General features: G+C 43.9%; 4 protein-coding genes across 4 annotated transcripts; all 4 read left to right on the top strand.

Annotated features, from left to right (window-relative positions):
* The first annotated feature begins 232 nt into the window (after window positions 1-232).
* LOC117142931 (protein slender lobes) lies at window positions 233-5,435 on the top strand. The gene is made up of 5 exons (XM_033307231.1): window positions 233-415; window positions 591-677; window positions 745-4,259; window positions 4,322-4,543; window positions 4,606-5,435. Exons 1-5 carry the CDS (start codon window positions 379-381, stop codon window positions 5,038-5,040), a joined length of 4,296 nt encoding a protein of 1,431 aa, XP_033163122.1. The 5' UTR covers window positions 233-378; the 3' UTR covers window positions 5,041-5,435.
* A 32-nt stretch (window positions 5,436-5,467) lies between these two features.
* LOC117142932 (slender lobes-like protein) lies at window positions 5,468-6,310 on the top strand. Its single transcript, XM_033307232.1, has 2 exons — window positions 5,468-5,641; window positions 5,719-6,310. Exons 1-2 carry the CDS (start codon window positions 5,611-5,613, stop codon window positions 6,234-6,236), a joined length of 549 nt encoding a protein of 182 aa, XP_033163123.1. The 5' UTR covers window positions 5,468-5,610; the 3' UTR covers window positions 6,237-6,310.
* Window positions 6,311-6,405: 95 nt separating this feature from the next.
* LOC117144199 (protein slender lobes) lies at window positions 6,406-7,524 on the top strand. The gene is made up of 4 exons (XM_033309248.1): window positions 6,406-6,723; window positions 6,786-7,106; window positions 7,169-7,252; window positions 7,316-7,524. The coding sequence occupies exons 1-4, from the start codon at window positions 6,532-6,534 to the stop codon at window positions 7,394-7,396; spliced, it is 678 nt and encodes a 225-aa protein (XP_033165139.1). The 5' UTR covers window positions 6,406-6,531; the 3' UTR covers window positions 7,397-7,524.
* A 200-nt stretch (window positions 7,525-7,724) lies between these two features.
* LOC117143050 lies at window positions 7,725-18,700 on the top strand. The gene is made up of 3 exons (XM_033307499.1): window positions 7,725-8,126; window positions 15,459-17,264; window positions 17,325-18,700. Exons 1-3 carry the CDS (start codon window positions 8,067-8,069, stop codon window positions 17,628-17,630), a joined length of 2,172 nt encoding a protein of 723 aa, XP_033163390.1. The 5' UTR covers window positions 7,725-8,066; the 3' UTR covers window positions 17,631-18,700.
* Window positions 18,701-18,874: the final 174 nt, after the last annotated feature.

Raw genomic sequence — 18,874 nt, 5'->3', positions numbered from 1 at the left:
TGCCCAAACAGGCCAATGTTGCACAACGTCTGAATTGGAAGAACTATTAAGTGATTTTGCACGTTAAATAAAAAGATAACAACCTAATTTAAAATAAATAAGATAAGTTATCAGCTGAAGGTGATGTTAGGCTATCAGCACAACGAATTCAGCCCCGAAACTATACTAGTTTGAATTCTAACGGCCGCCACACAAATGCTCAACAGCCGGTTGCAGTGTTAGAGAACATCGCAGTTTGCGGCACATGTGAAATTCACTTTTTTGGCTCGGCGTCTTGGCGTCTTCGTTTCTATTTCTTTGTTATAATTTGCATGCGGGTTCGAAACTCTCTTGATTTCAATTAATTGTTGTGTGCGAAAAACAAAAGAGCCGGGCCAAATGGATGATAATACGGAGAACGCAGATGGAAAGCGTGGTGAGTGGATCTCAGCGTGCTGTGCTACAAAAGCAACGGGACAAGTAAACCGGTGCTCCAAAGTCAGCCATTATCGAGGGGCTCCTTTCTCAAGCTGCTCGTCTTTTCATTCGATCGAATAAAACTTATTCGTTAACATTATTTCCTTATCCGTTTAATCCAATAAATATGGTAGTGACCCGTGCTCGAACTCGTCGCTTGTCCCTTCTGGATACGGACAGCCGTCCGAGCACTCCGCAGTTGGATACGGCGGCAGAACTCGGTAAGTTGTGGCCCAACTCGGATCCCAGTTTTTTCAAGTCTAAGACAATGATTTCTCGCATTTAAAGCTGCCGCTTCGCCACGTGCCACACGCCGCACACGTCTGAACTCGTCCACTTTAGATGTGAGGACTCCAACACGGACCAGGCGCGCGTCCTTGGCACGCGGTGAGACTCCCGAGCCGACGACGCCCTCTTCCGTGAAAAGGCCAACTCGCACGCCAGCTAAAAACACCAGATCTGTGCGCCAACAGCTTACACTAACAGAGGAACCGGAGGAAAATGAGGTCACGCAGGAAAAGCCCAGCCCCAGTACAAGTCTTGTGCCCAAGGACGACAAGGGTAAGGCACAGCGGAAGCCCAGTGTCAGTCCGAGTCCAAAGCGAACAGTCACACCCAATCAGCAGAGTGATGAGAAACGAGTGACGCGTTCTATGTCTCAGACTCCACCAATGGCAACTCGTTCGTCCAGTAATACGCCTCGTGATCTTAACGATTCACCCAAAGTTGAGCAAAAAGCATCAGATGTCGAGCCAGCGAAGGCTAAACCCCATATTAAAACCACTCCCAAGGTGGCCGTAAAGCTAGAGAAACTTTCAATGGAAAAATTCTCTGGCATGATGGGAAAGGCACAGCAATTGATTGTACCGGATGAACTCAAGGATAAGGGAGCTGTTGAGGAGCAAAATAAATCTATCGCTGCAGCCCATTCACAGACACCAGAAACACAAGAATCAGCTCAACCTGCCAAGGATGCTGGCAAACAACCATTCCTGAAGGCATTTACCACACTTTCGAAACTTCAAAGTTCAAGTAAAGCTCTTCACACTGATGAGAGCGCAGATACAACTACAAAAAAAACTCCAATCGCGACATCCAAGAAAATTGAAGAAAACATGGATGATGTGTTCGAAACATCACGCGTCGAGTCTCCTAAAGTTCAAAGAAAAATCGAGACTCCGCAGAAAGTTCATCCTGTTGCCACTTCTGAAATTAAAGAAAACAGCGAGCCCGTTGGGGTAGACAATGAAATTAAAACGAAAACTGAAACTCCCCAGAAGGTTGAACCTCCTAAAATTGAAAGCAAAGTAGAAACTCATAAGCTAATTGATTCTCCTCAAATGGAAAAGAAAAGAGCTACTGCACAAAACGTTTCTACTATTGACTTAATGGACACAAGCCCAGAAAAAGATGAGTCCATGGAGGACCAAGAGTTTTTAGATGCAGAAGATTCGATTGTTCAGTTCGAGCCACAAAACGATGAGCCAGTAGAGAAACCAAATGAACTGGAGTTTGTAGACCTCGACGACGATGAGCCGGTACTTCCGTCGGAAGCTCCAAAAAATAAAGAAAATGTCGAAGACGGTAAGGAAGTACACCCAGATGATTCATTGGATGATGAGAAGCAAAACGAAATCGATGTTACCGAGGGTAAACATCTGCCGGACATAACTTCCGGCATAAGAGCTCGTGCTGTGCGTTCCCCTGCTGTGGAGCAAAAAAAATCGGTTGACTTCAACAACTTTAACACTGATGACATAGAGGTAGAAAAGAAACGGTTTCCCAAGACTCCAGGACGTGAGAAGGTGTCAGTTTGTCGCATTCTGACTCCCAAGCCGGAGACGCCCTTAAAACTGGCTCTCCAAAAGGGTCGATATAGTTCCACACCAATATTCAAAGATCAGGAGCGTGGTCTGTCCAACAGCACGAAGGAATTGCATCCAGCACCTCCTCAAATTGATGCTATCAAGCCATTCGATGAGCTGGAATCAAAGAATGCTGAGGATGAGATGATGGAACAATCACGCATGTCAAAGCAAAAGTCTGAGAATAAAATCCTGGCTGGGCTAGAATGCTTTGAGGAAGATGTTGAAGACCAAGAGGGTGAAGGAGAAAACGAGGAGGAGCACGAAGAAGACAAACCCATTTCCGAATTTGTGGCCCTAGAAGCTGAAGATGCTGGGGAAGATTACAAGTCTGGAGATTCAATGGACAGTTCGATTCGCCGGGAAATGGAGGAGAATAAAATTCCAATCGATGGGGAGTCCGTTGGCAGTAAGGATACTGAGGAGTCTACCCCAGAAGAATCTGATGGCGACGATTCGTTTATTGTATCGGACAACGAAGATGAGGAGGATTTAGGACAGCTTTGCTACTCCTCCGGCGAGGATGAAATTGAAGATGCTGAAGAATCTGAACAAGCTGAGAGTTCTAGCGTGAAACGTCGCCGCATTGCTATAGCGAGCTCCAGTGATGAAGAACATGTTAAAGTTCAGGGCAATGATTCCAGTAAGGACAAAACAGACAAGCCTAAAAACCAAAGCAACTGCTCATCCAATGCCAGTAAATTAAGCGAAGCAGCCCAACTGTTGAACGCCAGTGAGGAAAAATCTTCCATCTCGGAAACCGAGCTGGAAAGATCTCGCCAAGTCGCTCTCAACGAACTGAACAAATCGGAGCGGTTCAACAAGACAGAAACGCAACTCGATATCAGTGTCATGGAGGTGGACTCATCAGATAACGACGAGGAGGAGAAGACGGACAAGGTTGAAGCCAAGAGCAACAGAAGCCTGTACGAAATAGTAGATTCCGATGACGGGGAAAAGCAAGAGCAAGACGAAACTGATGCAGATAAACCAGCTGAAAGCGAAAACCATTCCGAAATTAAAAAATCTACATCTTTCATGGCCCAAATGTCTGCAGCCAAGGGCAACAAAAGCGTAAACGATATAATGGATTATTATGAAACTGAGGACCCTAAGGAGGCCGATAAAAACGAGGAGTCTGATAAAGACAAACAAGCCGAAAATGAGAAGTCTGATGAAGGTAAACCATCTGAAAGCAAAAGCCCTCCAACAATCAAAAAATCCACAATTTCCACTGCGGATGAAGAAGCTCTCCTCGCCGAATTGGCCTCTAGTGATTTGAGCCATTTGCAAAAAATGTTTAACCCTCTACAGAAATCCCGCCGCCAGTCATTATATGTCCCCAGTCCCGAGCTGGCAACCAAGAAGTCCAAGCTGAGACGCCGTAGTGAACTGGTTGAAGTTGGCAGTGACTTCTGCCCCTCTCAGTCCTTTGTTGACATGGTGGCCGAGAAAAAGCGGCAGAAAAACAAGCGCAAGCGCCTGTCGAAAAGCCTATCAGGCGCACCAGAGGATCTTGAGGAAATGGAGATCCAGCACGAGCGCAAGCGCCTTAAGAGCTCACATGGTGCTTCCACGGATTCCTTGGAGGAGGACAACGAAATCGAGACAATGACTGTCGCCGAGGAACATCAGAGCGACGGGGAAGTCTCGAAAAGTGAAGTTCCTAATGAAGAAACGGCGGATACTTCCCCTGAGAAACCAGCAGCTTCGGAATCACCTGAAGAAAAAGAAACTGTCGCCGTAGAGGAGCTTCCTATGGAGAAGCCGAAAACTTGCGATTCACCGCCATCCGAGGAAAGGCCTACAGAAATTGTGACTTCAAAACCGAAAGGAATGGCGCCGGTCAAGGTGAAGAAGACTGCCGAATATTACTTGGCATACTGTCACAACCTCCTGGAAGCTGCCAACGAGGCTAAGTTAAAGGAAAAGAAAGAGGTCAGTTCCTTAAATAAAAAATCTCCTTTACCATTCACACTAAATTCGCTTATTCCTTACAGTATCTTGCCAGCGGAGCGAAGCAAAAGAAGCCAAAGCGACTGGCTGCGCAAGCGCCATCCAAGCCATTGGTCACCATGGGCTCAGAATCGGAAACCATTACAACGAAATCATCCAAGCAGCCACCGGCGCTGAAGAAGGATGTAAAGCGCCTACAGGCAGCGCGTCAGGCTGTGAGTCATGCTGTTAATCTTCTGGCGCCGCCAAAAGCCAGCGACGCAGAGGTAAGCGTTAGTTAGTCGCCTGACAGACAAGAGTATAACCAAAAGTCCCTGCTCCTACGCAGCCACGCACGCTCTCGCGTAAATTGTCGCCACAGCCGCCATTGGTGGACAAGAAATCAGCCAAACAGAAGAAGGGAAAAAAGCAAAAGCCCCAGGAGGCGTCACCGCTGAAGAGCTCCGATGAGGAGAACCACGGCCATCGTATTCGAACAAATGCTGGCTACGTGACGGTGGTCGATGAGCCCCCCAATAAAGTTCCAAAAATCGAGCTGATTAAGACCAGTTCGGGCATGGTTCGAGTTGAGCCATGCACACCCAAACAGAAGTATTTCCGCGAGCTGCCGCCCACACCGAAAATGCATGGGTTCCGCGAGGAGCCAGGACCTTCCGGGATGTCAAGGAAGCGGGCCAAGCACCCAGCACCAAAGGTCGAACACAATTCCGCCAAACAGGCGGCGCTGCGCTTCAAGGAGCAGATATTTGCTCGCAGATCTTAGGATACATTAGACTTAGAGAGAAATTAGTGGAAATGTTAAATGTACACAATGCATACTTTAGTTGTCGTTTCTTTTCATTAGCATTTCCCCAATTGAATTTGATTCTATTATTTGTTCTATAGTTATTTGTTACGAAAGCCCTTGCTCTTTGCCATATATTATTTTGTTTCACTGCACATCACTTAACCACAATTACTTGCACATACCTCCGAAATTTGTTTGTTGAATTCTTTCCGATTTATCCAGCTAACGCGAGCAAGTTTGTTGATCCAATCAAGATATGAAAACAATTAAAATTAATTTTAATGTTCCCGGAGCACCATCAATATAAGAAATTTCCTTTTTTTTTGAACATGTGAGAAACAGAAAATAAAGCTATCGATACACACACAAAATGAAGGACGAAACTTTTTATTAGGGGTCCGAACATTAAGGGACATCATATCGAATTATGGTAACCCTATGATAAAACTCACATCTTTACGTTTTTCCCATCACTAACCAATTTTCTGGAAAGTAGGCTGGTTGCTCGAAACTTCTCCGACTAGTAAAAAATTTTCACTGGCACATATGGCTTACCATTCTGCATTGCGAATAATTTGTAAGTAAAATGCTATTCTATTCTCAAGATTGGTTATCCTATTTCGATATTTGCTTTTAATCCATGCATCAATTCAGGCAACATGAGGCGTAAGCTGTCTTCGTCGCAATCCTCTGTGGCCAGCAAATTTAAAGAATCTATGAAGCGCAAACGCATTTCGCTCAGTTTCTCGGGTCCCTCGGGAGAATTTGAGAGAAAAGGTTTGCGACAGATGAGGAAACGCATTAAGTTGGATAAATCATTCGAAAGAACTCCCAAAAAGAAGGTCCAGAGCAAGAAGCATTTACCTCTGAAGGGACCGGCTCGGAAGAAGGTTACATCTGGAAATCGTGTGTCAATTGGCTTGCGACAGATGAGGAAGCGCGTGAAGTTGGAGGACACCGACGAGAAGTCTTACAAACGATCTCCCAAAATGAAGGTCAAGTCAATGAAGCCCTCGGCTCTGAAGGGACCGGCTCCAATCATATTGCGTAAAAAGTTTGGAGTCCGCGTAGCTAGTGTTTGGACTAGTGCTGGCTACGTGTTGGTGATCAAGGAAACTTCTGCAGTAAAAATAATCCATAGCAGTTCCAGCCGTTGGCTTGAGGAGCAGTAATTTTTCCACAATATGAATACTGAATATGTAGTATCTATTATTTTTAATAAATTAACTGCAAGCTAAGAACTGAATTTAAGTCGTTATTATATCTTTGGGATAAATATTTCAGATATTTTGAAATTTTTGAGTTCATGTTTGGAAGTAGCCTGGTTGTCTAGTGTCGCACCACTAACCAAATAACCTTTTTACCTTTTTACTAAAATTCCCACATCTTATCGCACTTCGCTTGAATCTACACCAATTTTCCATTATCTTGATTTTTTGAATTTTCTACTTTATATTTGAACCGAAAATGGTGGTTACTCGCAGTTCAGCCAGGATGAAGCAGAACCAACTGGTGACTTTATCTGACCAGAACATCGTAGCAGAATCTTCGAGGACCAAAGAACCTCCCAAAAAGAATATAAAGAAACTTCCGGCTGGACGTCAGTGTGTCAAGGTGACTGCAAATCTTCTGGAGGAACAAGCATCTAATGAAAATGAAGTAAGAAATATTTACAGATATATAAATATTTGTTCAAAAATTACAAAATATAAAATATTTAGAAAACAGGCACAAAAAAGAAGGATGGAAAGCAACTGGACTCCAAATTGAGTTCCACAGTCCAAAGTCCAGAAGCAGAGAGGTCCATAGAATCTTCCAGGTCCAAAGAAACTCCTGCGCCCAAGAAGAATGTGAAAAAAACGCCGGCTGCACTTCAGTGCGTCGACGCGGCTGCAAATCTCCTGGCGGAACAATCATCTAATGAAATGAATGAGGAAAGACCCTCTGCGCCCAAGAAGAATGTGAAGAAACTGCAGGCTGCACGTCAGTGTGTCAAGGTGGCTGCAAATCTTGTAGAGGCACAAGAATCTAATGAAAATGAAGTAAGAAATATCCAAAGATATTCATTCATATATTAAAATATTACAAAATATAAAATGCTTAGAAAACAGGCACAAAAAAGAAGGTCGAAAAACTACCGTCATCCAAAATGAGTTCCACAAATCCAGAAGCAGCGACCAAAGATAATGTAAAATGAAGATACGTACACTAAAAATCTAGAGTTTTAATATTTATACCATTCTAATTTTAGGCAAATCCAAATATGAAACCAAGCCTAAAGAAGTCGACAAAGAAGCAAAAGTCTCAAAAAGCTGGAAAAGATCGAAAATGAAGCCAAATAAGTTGTATCACGTTGCGTTAATTGTTCTTGTTTTTGAGTTAAGTTTCATAATTGATGTTAGTTAAACAGTTCTTTTTCTAAACAAAAACCAAAATAACGGGTTTTCTAATAATAAAGAATGACGAACAGTAAGATTGCCTTTTAAAAAGCCGTTACACTCAGGGTTAGTTTCCCGGCTAAACGGTTACCCGAGCTCGGGGTTAGTTTCCCGGCTAAACGGTTACCCGAGCTCCCAACCTGCCACCGGTTGCGGTGCCGTGCATTGTCAACGTTTTCCAAAAAGGGAGCTACGGTCACACCGGTCTCCTGCGCTCTCATTTTTCGTTCGAATTCTGACCGGGCGGGTTTGTTTTATCGTTGCTCCGCGACTTCGAATACGAGACCGGTATTGTGTGCTCCTGATAACTGCGATAAATTGAGCGCGAGCGCCATGTCCTTTTGGAGGAAGTAGAATTTGAAAAGTGCCGAGATCACGGCTTGGATTGCCAAGGAACAACGGTGTTACACTGAATATATTTTTTTGTGCGCTGTTTCGAAATAGAACCGTTAATTGGAATTGAAAGTAAGAAGCAGAGCGGCGGGTGATATTCCGGTGAAATCGTCGCCAGGCGGAAACATCGATCAAAACAAAGTGCATGCTAAAAACATAAAAGATATCAACATGTTCGAACTAGAGGATTATTCGAGCGGCATACACGAGGGATTCTTCAGCAAATATGCGGTAAGTTGAAAGAAACAAGGCGAGCTGAGCGAGAATAATAACTTTCCGCAAACATTTCGCCGGCCGGCCACACGCACCCACACACTCGCAATTTTTGAATTTAACGTTCGGTCTCCACGTTCCCCACACCCCAACTGTTCCCATACCGACCTGACGAGCAAAACCCACCACCAAGAACAGTTTGGCGGCGAAACTTTGGTTCCACTCGCCATCTCGCTCGCCCCTGCGGCCAAATATTCCCCGCCTCGCTCGCTCCAAAGCTTTGTTGTTGACTCGCCAATTCGCCCTCGCCGCGTTTAACGATTCTGTGTGTGTGTCTGTGTTTACATTTGATCGTTAAACTTTGAAAATTGCTTTTTCGCCCAATGAACTTATGATTAATTACAACCGGAACAGCGGAGCGCCGATAATAAATAATGGAAGTGTAATACCATTGCGTTTGAGGAAGTCTGCTGTTTATTTTGGGGGTTACTAACTCGGCTAGCCGCAGAATTCACCTCTGTTAAGCGACTGTTATTCGCACTTAATTGTGGACATCAATTCACTTTTCACGGAAGGGGATTGCCTGTATTATTTTACTTGTATTATTAAGTCACTTGGAGTATTTTACTTTGGCGCAACCAGCACAAGTCTTTCTTTTGTTGTAGCCATTCGCAATTATTTGGCTTATTTATTTTCCGTCACACACAGCGGCGGATGAAACAATAGCACAGCTTAGGATATATTATTTGTTGTAATTTATAAGGTTTAAGAATTTCTTATATTCATTTTCAAAGAGGAACTCTTTAATTAAACACAGAGAGGAGAAGGAACCAAAGAATGTTTTTAACTATAAGGATAATTATATCGGCATACATTTTTTGTATAATGTTAGAGAGTTTATCTGGCCGAGTATTCACTGTAGAGTTACGGCGATTTTCCTATCACATTCTACAGTCTAGCACAGGTTACTAAATTTGCAGTCCTATTTCCTTGGCCTTTAGTGTGTTTCTCCGCCGGTTCGCTGAGTTTTTCGTCTGGGGGCCTCTTCTTCGGCTTTTGCGTTTTAAACTTTTTGAAGGCCAAGCGTTCACCTCGAATCTCTCGGTTTTCATCTGTTTTAGGCTGTTTTAGTCACAGACCAACCAAGTGGCAAATGATTTTGGGCCAGAAAGTGGGGGTAAGGCTGTGAGGTTTGGGCTAGACTAACCGCCTAAATCGTCAGTTCGTCAGAAGAACTGACCTCCTACAAAGTTTGCATATTTTCAAATGGAAAATCAAACGTAAGGACTAGGGAAAACACGTGCGCCTGTTAGTTGCAACATGCAACTCCATACACACACACACACACACACGCACGCACAATCTACAAGTGTTGCGAATTCGAAGTAAACGTGTGCGTGTGCGAAGGGGAACAAAGAAAAGCAAACAAAATAAATCGTTTCAGCTTGTACGCTTGTGTGAGTGTGAGAACAAAAGAAAACCAAAAAGCAACAGTCGACAATAATTCCCACATCAAAAGCTTTTCTCCCACCTTCTCCATCTCTTTCGCACGGTTCTCTTTCGTCTCCGAGGTTTCGGCAACCTTTGTTGCAGCAACATGGCAGCAAAGAAAGAAATTAGTGAAACAAAAATCAAAGCAAAAAGCCAACAAAGAGCAACTTCAAAGTTCAACGCGCTTTCCACCGGGGCCTTTCAAATGGGGCGATTTCAGTGGGTGGCGACACACCTACCCCAAAATGCGCAGTAGGTGGGAAAGAGATGGGCGCACAAGGACTGTGGGAGGACTGCCACTTGTCTGCATTTCGCTCTGCTGCCGAATATGAGCGCCCAGCTGTATGCCGCATAGATTTTCTCACGGCCCCAGCGCACACACACCCATACACATGTTGGTACAAACACTCGTGTGGGGGGCAGTTGCTATTACCCATATGAAAGTCAAGATCTAAAGCGGCTAAATCTTGCAATACCAAAAAGATACTTGAAACTTTGCAGGGTAATATATAGACTAATTTAAATATAAATAAAATTATTTTGTGTCTACAAGTCATCAGCATTTTGAGTTAATCCCTTTCTTCTTTCTATAAGAAAATTTAAATCTCCATGAAACCAACTGGTTTGTATGGCAATTAAGTTAATGAACAAAGAAGTTATGGAGCTTATATTTCGTAAAAATCGTAAGATGCCTCAGCAAAACCAACTAATTGCCCCAAAAAACCCTGACAGCCTCAGCAAATGGATTTCCAGGCTAAAAATAAACATTTGGCAAATCTGATTTCGTAAAACACATGCAGTTAATGAATGAAATAACCCGAAGAATCTGCCGATTTACTTCCCGCTAAACCGAGAGATTTGAAAACGATTTACGACCCTGGATCATCCTGTGTGTTTAAGGATGTTACTTTGCGTTGGGAATCGGTCGGAAATTCAGGCAAGCGACTTTTATTGCACCATAAAGTAATTTACAAATGGGCGCTCATGACCTCAGGGAACATTCGTCCAGAAAGGTCCTCGGAAATCGTTGGTTTTACCTGAGTGAGGGATTCCATTGCACTCCACTCCTTACCATCCTCCTCCCATCATTATTTGCCATCTCTTCTTGTGTTTTCTCTGTGTGTCAGCAGAGTGATTTCCTCGGAGGTGAAAGGCGGAGAAAGATGGAAAATATGTGCAACAAAAGAAACGAAGCAGATGCAGGAAATGCAGGAGAACACGTACAACAATCGCCAGTGACGAATCCTGCCGAGAAAGGACGAAAATACCCTCGTCGGCAGCTCCTTGGTTCGTTGCACAACTTGAAAAGGCCAACTGTAGGCAGCTGCAACTGAGCAGCAACAACTTTTTATGTCCTACGATGGGGGGAAGGAGGGGTGCTGAATTACCGGAGGAGTGGGGGCTGTAGGCCTCGTCGAAGTTTTACTGACAACTTTTGCATTTTCCTTTAATCCCACCGATGGCCAAAAGTAGCTTGCTGTGAACTTTGCTCGCCTGTTCGATGCATTTTTATTTCGGCACATTTTTTCGAGAATTTTTTGGGGGGGCAAAAAAGTAAGAACAGAAAAAAAATACAAAAGTTGAGGTGTGGGGGCAGAGAAAGGTGGGCAGGCTTTTCAAACTGACTTGCTAGGCCTTTTCCTCGTGTTTCTGAACGCCGCATTCGAAAGCCGGTTGATTTATTAGGTCTCTCGTGCTGAGGGATTTATTAACCCTTCACCCGCACACTGTCCTCGTTTTGCCCCCATTTGAAAAAAGGTGCGGAAAGTGGCAATGCCTTGGCACCGGAGGCCCGAGCTGTAAACTAATTAGAGCCAGGAAGTTAGCTTTCCGTTGGCGCGAATGCAATTCTAAACTGTTTACGATTCTGGTTCTGGAATTGCAGCTTACGGCAGGAAGAAGAATAGGAAGCTACAGTGGTCTACCGATAATGCGGATAGCTTCTAAAATACACAAATCGTAAATTCCCATAGATTGATATATTTTTGTGCATCTAGTGTTATGACAAATACATAAATATATTAAAATATTCCCGTACGCATATGAAGGGTTCAAGATATCAAATTATATTAAAAAACCATCCAATTTACATACATGTAATTAGAAGCCCTCAGTTCTGAATGGTGTAATTCATTCAATCGATCGCTTACTGTACCGCAAGCAACACAACAAAACTAGAGACTTATCAACCCTCGAGTTGCAGCTGCCTGAGTCCGCTTCCCCTGCCCCTTTTCCTCCAATTTCGACTGGAAACTGGCAATTCAACAGAGGGCAGGCCAAAAGGTTATCACACAGACAGGGAAACGCACACACACTCAACTTGAGCAGGAATTTAGCGAGGGGAGGTCGAAGAAAATCATCCAGTTGAGAAGGGGAAGCACCGACGTTGAGCAAAACTCCCACAATGGAGCCATATCATATCATCTGCGTTCTATTCCGGTTGTAATGCTCAATTAATGACTGCGGGGGTGAAGGCGGAAGGGTTTGGAGCTGAGTATGCGGGTTAACTGGTGGCAAAGGGTTAAAGGGCTGCCGAACTTGCCAAACAAAAACATATAATTCAGCATGAAATCTGTACGAAATTGGTGAATCATATTCCAATTGGGGTAGATTAGGGCGAAGGGTTGGCGATTTGGAGAGTTAAGGTTTGAATCATATCGATTTGTTTCGTTATATCATTAATAATACATTCAAATGCAAAGGGGCAACTGATTTATTTGGCTATTATCTTCTTAGGTTCAGCAAACGTACGATATGATGGGAAGATCTGAGAATTGGCAGATGCATTTCGCCTCTTTATCATTATAATGGATTGGGTCACCCAACCTAGATTTGCAGTCTGCTCTTTCTCATTTTCCGGCAACCTATGTATATCCTCCCTGTCCAAATATCAATTAAACCAAATCACGGACACTTTGTTTCATTGACTCTTATCGCCACTCAATACAAATCGAATTGAAAACCAAAAAATGAGAAACTCCAGAACCACCAGCTGCTGAAGATTGCCAGCTGTCCCGGTCTTCTGTTTTCTTTCTTCAGGCTCCCTGACTTGTGAGTGCTCCTCCTCCTAGTTTCCCTTTTATCGACTGTGTTGCATGTTGCATGGTGGCTGCATTCGAAAAGCAAGAATTAACGACTGCTGACTTTTAGCCCGGCTCGCTTGTTCGCTTATCGGCCAAACACCTGCCGCCAGCTAATTCGATTTTGTTTGGGCCAGATGCGCCATCTGCGGAAGCAGGGAATGGTTCAGATGCAACTAGGAGTGGTGGTCCAATGCAATACGATTGGAATGGGAAAGCGAGCACTCGAGGAAAAGCTATTACTTGTTGCTATCTCAAATATCTTGTGGTTTCAGTACAATAGAGTTATATTTGCATTATATGTATGTCTTTTATTATAATAACACACCTGTTACATTACATTTATTTAGTGACTTCCCATTTCCCCAAGTGCATTTCAATAGCATAATGGGAAAATGGGCGGAAGCACTTGGATGCCACTTGAAATTTCGAACTGACAAAACAGGGATCCACAGAATTCCCAGCATCGCCCCTTTTGGCATTCCTCACATCCCGATTATTTCGTCGCAGACACATGGGATTTCGCATTGGGAATGGGGAATGGGGGGAATGGTGGGTATTTTTGGTGAAGGGGTTGTGAGCAGGATAAAGGTGCTTCTTTGGGGAGCACCCAGTTCTCTCCGCCTTTTTCAGTCTGATAAAAGGACTCCCGAACATGCGCCTGCACCAATTTATGATATCCTGCTAAATTATGCAACTTATCACTCTCGTGTGGAAAACTTTATATGTACGTACAAATATACATACAAATATCATCATTCCGCTTTGTCTATGTATGTATATGTATGCTCTTGTCTATCGATTTTCCATCCTTCCCGCGCATAAAGCAAAAACACTTCAGTCGTCCTCGTTGAGGGTCACCAAGGGACCCCGCCCCCTTTTTTGGGGTCAGGTCAGTGTTTTGTGTTTTCTGCTCCGCTTCAAGGACACCTTGACATTGAACTCCCTCCCTCTCCACTTCGCTCAATTTTGCTCTCGCCATCCCACTCACACACCGCATCTAACAGCAGCGCCACTTTTAACAGCCGCCCAAAAACTGTAAAGTACGAAAAGCATCCAATTTCATATTACATTTTGCCAACAGAGCTGCGAATAAAAACCGAAAAGAATACCAAAGTTCGCAAGCGAAAACAGCAAAAAGCAAAAGTACCCGCTGTGTTTTTGCTGCTTTTGCTTTACTTCGTTTCTGTTGTTGGCCGCCTTGTATTTTCCGTTCTCAGTAACTCGCCGCATGTTTTGTTGCCTACTGTACTGTACGCGCAACAGAGGTCGCAACTTCGCCTCTGTGGCAGCTCTGTTGTGTACGTTCTATGTTTTTGTAAATTTCCTACCCTCTCTTTCTGGCTCTCTTGGTCATGGTCTACTCTCGCTCTCTGTCTCTCTCAACTTCGCCGCATACATAGAGAAAAAAAGGGGAAAACAACAACAACAACGACTGAGAACAGCGCAAGCGAAGTTTCCCTGTTTTTATGTTTTTGTACGGCTTTAATATTCCCTTTTTGCCTCGCGCAACACTGAAGAAAATTTTGGAAAGATAGTTAACAACTACAAAAATGATTAAATTTTTTTTCGAATTGGTTTATGTAGATCCACATTCAAATTCAAAAAGTGAGTCACTTTTGGCCGGGAGGAAGAGAGCTTACGACACCACAGGCGCAGCAAGATCCCCGCGATTCCTCGATTGTGTTGCAACTTTCAATTTTTCTGATATCCGGTTTGGCCATCAACTTTGTTGTTGCTGCTGTGTGGCCTTCCTGCGGCCTGGACCTCGACTCCTTTTCCTTTGCCTCCCACTTTTTTCGATATGTTTATGTTGTGTAAATACAGCGAGCGACAAAACAATAGCATTTTAAAGATTACACGAGAAATTTTAACCAATATCGAAATATTTCTGTTATTTTACTTAAATGTTTCTTAAAAGTTTCAACATTCAAACAATTTTATTAGACTGAAATGATTATCAATAACTTAAGTTGTGTTTATTTTGCTAGCCACCACTGTATGTACTCTCAGAAAATGTTTACATGTTGCTGGTACTTTTGTTGTTGTACTGGTTCTGGTGTTGCAACATGAGTTATTTTCGTTGTTTTGCTGTTGTTGTTGGGCGTGCTACAGGGAACTCAGAAATATCCAAACCCCCTACTTTTTCCCTTTTCCTATCCTTTGGCCGTCTGCTTCGGTTTTGTTTATTTTTTTTTTTCCTCTTACAGCCTGCCTGCCTTGGCGCGCAAAACTGGTTTTGAACTCGGCTCTGTTGCTCCTGTGGTCCCTCATTTGTTGTTGTTGCTATTTTGTGTATTGTTGTTGTCCGTGCCTCATGTAGAAAATGAAAACTTATACGATCCCCACAAATATCAGCACGGGGATATCGGATTCGTATTCGGACCCAGATTCGAGCGACTTGTGTTACAGATTTAATCATTATAATATATGTATGTATGTTCTTATATACACACATATATGTGCGTCTATATGTGTGCAAAGGAATTGTAACCTACGAGTTCTTAGGAAAATAAAAGCGCGGGAAAACGATCAGTACGTGTTTCTGGATTTGTTTATGTTTTGATTTGTGCTAAGCGTAGCGGATAAAATGAAATAGTATATTCTTGCAGAGCGGGCAAATACTTGATTCCCATATAGTATGCAATTTATGCAATAGCAATGCTTGTTATTTGAAATAAAAAATATAACGAATTTCTTATTTTTTAGGAGTTTCAAGATTTAAGATATTTGTATTAACTGTATTTATAACCAAATGTATTTTACTTCTGGTCTGCAGGATGCGGCTGGACCCTCGCTGGACTTTTATGTATCCGACTCGATGCAGGAGATGCTGAACGTGGACATCCGCGCAGAGATCGCCAATGTGGTGGGCAGTTCCAGCAGCGACTTGACCTCTTCCCTGGACCAAACACTGGAAGCTATATCCGCGATAAACAACAACCAGAGCAATGGAAACAGCAGCCATTCAGCTTCCTACAATGCGAATGCGAATTTCCTGACCAGCAGTGGACTCCACGCCTCGCCCACAGCGAAATGGATGGGGTCGTCAGCCAGTTTGTGGTCCAACAGCGATTACTATGCGGATCTGGGGGCCTGTGTGAACCCCATTTCCGTAATGCCACTGATAAACTCGACTTCCGCAGGAATGTTCTCGCCAAAGAGAAACAAGACAGCCTCAAGTACACAGGGAAGATCGGGAGCGGTGCCCTCGTCGCCCAGCGCCGAAAGGGATCAGCACAAGTCGCACCTGACATTTTCGCCGGCTCAGATGAAGGTCAGTGCAGGCTCCATGCGGCGGGACCAGGTTATGGCACACATTCCCAAGCAAATATCCGTGGTCACGGGCACCGGAACCACAGCGCCCGCCACAATGGCCACAAATTCGGTGCTTCAACGGCGTAATTCCTCGGCCGTGGATGCTGTACGTAAGGATTTGGTCACAGAGCTGCGTAAAGCACAGTCCAGTCCAGTGCCCAATTCCTTGGAGGAGCTGGGCAAGGGAAAAGGATCAACACTGCTAAATGCTAGTGTTGGGGCGACCAACACCATTAAACTGGCGCCCGGCATCGGTGGGTTAACCTTTGCCAACAGTGCAGCTTACCAGAAACTGAAGCAAACGTCCTCGGTTAAGTCACCTGGCGGTATGTCGCCAGGAGCAGGATCCAATATGGGTCTCAAGCGTGAGGACTCAAACAAGCGAGGACTGCAGGCCAGCACCACACCAAAGAGCATTGCTTCGGCGGCAAACTCTCCGCATCATCAAATGCAGAGCAACTACAGCCTGGGATCACCATCATCACTGTCCTCCTCATCTGCATCGTCTCCCCTAGGGAATGTTAGCAACCTGGTCAACATAGCGAATAACAATGCGAGCGGAGCTGGATCCGGCCTGGTAAAGCCTCTGCAGCAGAAGGTTAAGCTGCCACCCGTGGGCAGTCCATTTCCCAAGCCAGCCTACTCGTACTCCTGCCTCATCGCTTTGGCCCTCAAGAATTCGCGAGCAGGATCCCTTCCGGTCTCGGAAATATATAGTTTCCTCTGCCAGCATTTTCCGTACTTCGAGAATGCCCCCAGCGGCTGGAAGAACAGTGTGCGTCACAACCTGTCTTTAAACAAATGCTTTGAGAAGATCGAAAGACCAGCGACGAATGGCAACCAGAGAAAGGGCTGCCGTTGGGCCATGAATCCCGATCGTATCAACAAGATGGACGAGGAGGTGCAAAAGTGGTCACGCAAGGATCCGGCTGCCATACGTGGAGCCATGGTATATCCTCAGCATCTGGAGTCCCTGGAAAGGGGAGAGATGAAGCACGGATCGGCCGATTCGGATGTAGAGCTGGACTCGCAATCGGAAATTGAGGAGTCTTCGGATCTGGAGGAACACGAATTCGAGGACACTATGGTGGATGCTATGCTGGTAGAAGAGGACGATGAAGACGAGGAGGAGGACGGGGATGATGATGAGCAAATTATCGGCGATTTTGATGCCGAAGATGAGCGTCATGCCAACGGAAACCAGTCGAACAACCTACCCATCAACCATGCACTACTTGGTCAAAAAAGTAACGACTTCGATATAGAGGTGAGTTTGAAAAATAATATTCGTTAACGTTCAATTTTATAATTCCCATTCATTCTTCAGGTCGGCGATCTATACGACGAAATCGACATAGAGGATGATAAGGAGTCGGTGCGTCGAATCATCGCGAATGACCAGGCGCAGCACATCATTGAGTTGAACCCTGCCGATCTGAATGCCACCGATGGCTACCACCAGCAGCCGGCATCGAAACGGGCTCGCGTCGACATTAACTATGCGATTGGACCGGCTGGCGAGTTGGAGCAGCAATACGGCCAGAAAGTGAAGGTGCAGCAAGTCATACAGCCGCAGCAGCATCCGCCCACCTACAACAGGCGCAAGATGCCGCTGGTCAACCGCGTCATCTAGAGCGGGGCACAGCCCAAAAACCCATTACATTAATCAATTAGTTTAAGACCTTTGGCATTTAAGAAACCCATGCTACGCTTAAACGTAATCCTAGAAGCCCCATCATCCAATATCGAATATCAGTTTTCAGTTTCGTGTGCAAAACCCAAATTGTTATTAAATCTCCCTTCTTATTTGTAGTTCAGTTTGGCTGCTGTTTGATTTTAAATCTCGATTAGAGCCTGTGCCAACTGAAAACGAGAGATAGCTTGTGCCCATTTGTTTTTGCTTAATTTAAATCTTTCTATAGTCGCTTCTCGAATAAATCTGTATTATAATGTTCCCAAAGAACTGAGATATTGCTCCACTTGACGATATTTCCGTTTTAATTCGCCTGACGCTTGAGGAGAAAAACTCAATAGGTTCCACTGACGACGCATGAAGCATGTTAATACTTTTTACCAGACTCGAGCTGGTTTGAGTTGCAACTTTTGATTTGATCTCCCTACTGACAAATAAATTTTCATCCTTCAATCGATAAGAAACTTGACAATGCATTTATGACAAACGATTCCACGCGTAGTCGTAGAATAATATTAATGTGCAACACAACGATTATTTTGACAACGAAATGTGAACAGTAGGTTTATATTTCGACCTTTTGTTGATTATTACACCACATGGTGACAATTTGCATTTGTTGCGAACATTTTCAGCTAACATTTAAGAAAATTGAAAGAGAATTGATCACACATACTTGCCGGTCCAGTATTCGTAAGCGAGGTATATTGATGATTTTTACAGAACTTTTATACGATTTGTACTATATATACATGGGAAACCAACAATTATTGTCGGAAAGTTCAGTCAATTAATAATATGGATATTATATTAAGGCGGTTCCGTATGTAAATAGTTTACACGCAAAAAATAATTTGTATACTATGGCTAGATGTAAGTAACATGTATGTAAAATAATTTGTAAGCAAAATCCGAATTCCAAATAATACAAGATCCGAAAACCAATAAGACTTAAAAGAAGCGTACCAGACTAATGAACATGATCAGGCCTCAGAAGTAAATAGTACAAAGAGCTAGACATTTGAGTCCAAGCATTTACACAGCCAACTCAAGGATGGCTTATGGAATTAAACCGTTTTTGTTATTACCCTTTTCTTTTGTGATGCTTCGACTTAGCTTGCGCAGTTAACAATTCCATTTACGAACCAGGAACATTCATGCATTTTTTGTTGTAATATTAGCAC

This window comes from Drosophila mauritiana, chromosome 3R, assembly GCF_004382145.1.
Source record: "Drosophila mauritiana strain mau12 chromosome 3R, ASM438214v1, whole genome shotgun sequence".
In the NCBI taxonomy this organism is placed as follows: Eukaryota; Metazoa; Arthropoda; class Insecta; order Diptera; family Drosophilidae; genus Drosophila; species Drosophila mauritiana.
The sequence above is the reverse complement of the archived record's forward strand: the minus strand, read 5'-3'. Positions and strand labels throughout refer to the sequence as shown.

Excerpts from the sequence above, each read along its gene's own strand:
- LOC117142931 (XM_033307231.1), top strand. The coding sequence starts at position 379 with ATGGATGATAATACGGAGAACGCAGATGGAAAGCGTG. Across the intron at positions 416-590 it reads GAACGCAGATGGAAAGCGTG|TGACCCGTGCTCGAACTCGT; the intron begins GTGAGTGGATCT and ends TAAATATGGTAG. Across the intron at positions 4,260-4,321 it reads AGTTAAAGGAAAAGAAAGAG|TATCTTGCCAGCGGAGCGAA; the intron begins GTCAGTTCCTTA and ends TATTCCTTACAG.
- LOC117142932 (XM_033307232.1), top strand. The coding sequence starts at position 5,611 with ATGGCTTACCATTCTGCATTGCGAATAATTT. Across the intron at positions 5,642-5,718 it reads TTCTGCATTGCGAATAATTT|GCAACATGAGGCGTAAGCTG; the intron begins GTAAGTAAAATG and ends GCATCAATTCAG.
- LOC117144199 (XM_033309248.1), top strand. The coding sequence starts at position 6,532 with ATGGTGGTTACTCGCAGTTCAGCCAGGATGAAGCAGAACCAACTGGTG. Across the intron at positions 6,724-6,785 it reads AAGCATCTAATGAAAATGAA|AAAACAGGCACAAAAAAGAA; the intron begins GTAAGAAATATT and ends TAAAATATTTAG. Across the intron at positions 7,107-7,168 it reads AAGAATCTAATGAAAATGAA|AAAACAGGCACAAAAAAGAA; the intron begins GTAAGAAATATC and ends TAAAATGCTTAG.
- LOC117143050 (XM_033307499.1), top strand. The coding sequence starts at position 8,067 with ATGTTCGAACTAGAGGATTATTCGAGCGGCATACACGAGGGATTCTTC. Across the intron at positions 8,127-15,458 it reads GATTCTTCAGCAAATATGCG|GATGCGGCTGGACCCTCGCT; the intron begins GTAAGTTGAAAG and ends TCTGGTCTGCAG. Across the intron at positions 17,265-17,324 it reads GTAACGACTTCGATATAGAG|GTCGGCGATCTATACGACGA; the intron begins GTGAGTTTGAAA and ends TTCATTCTTCAG.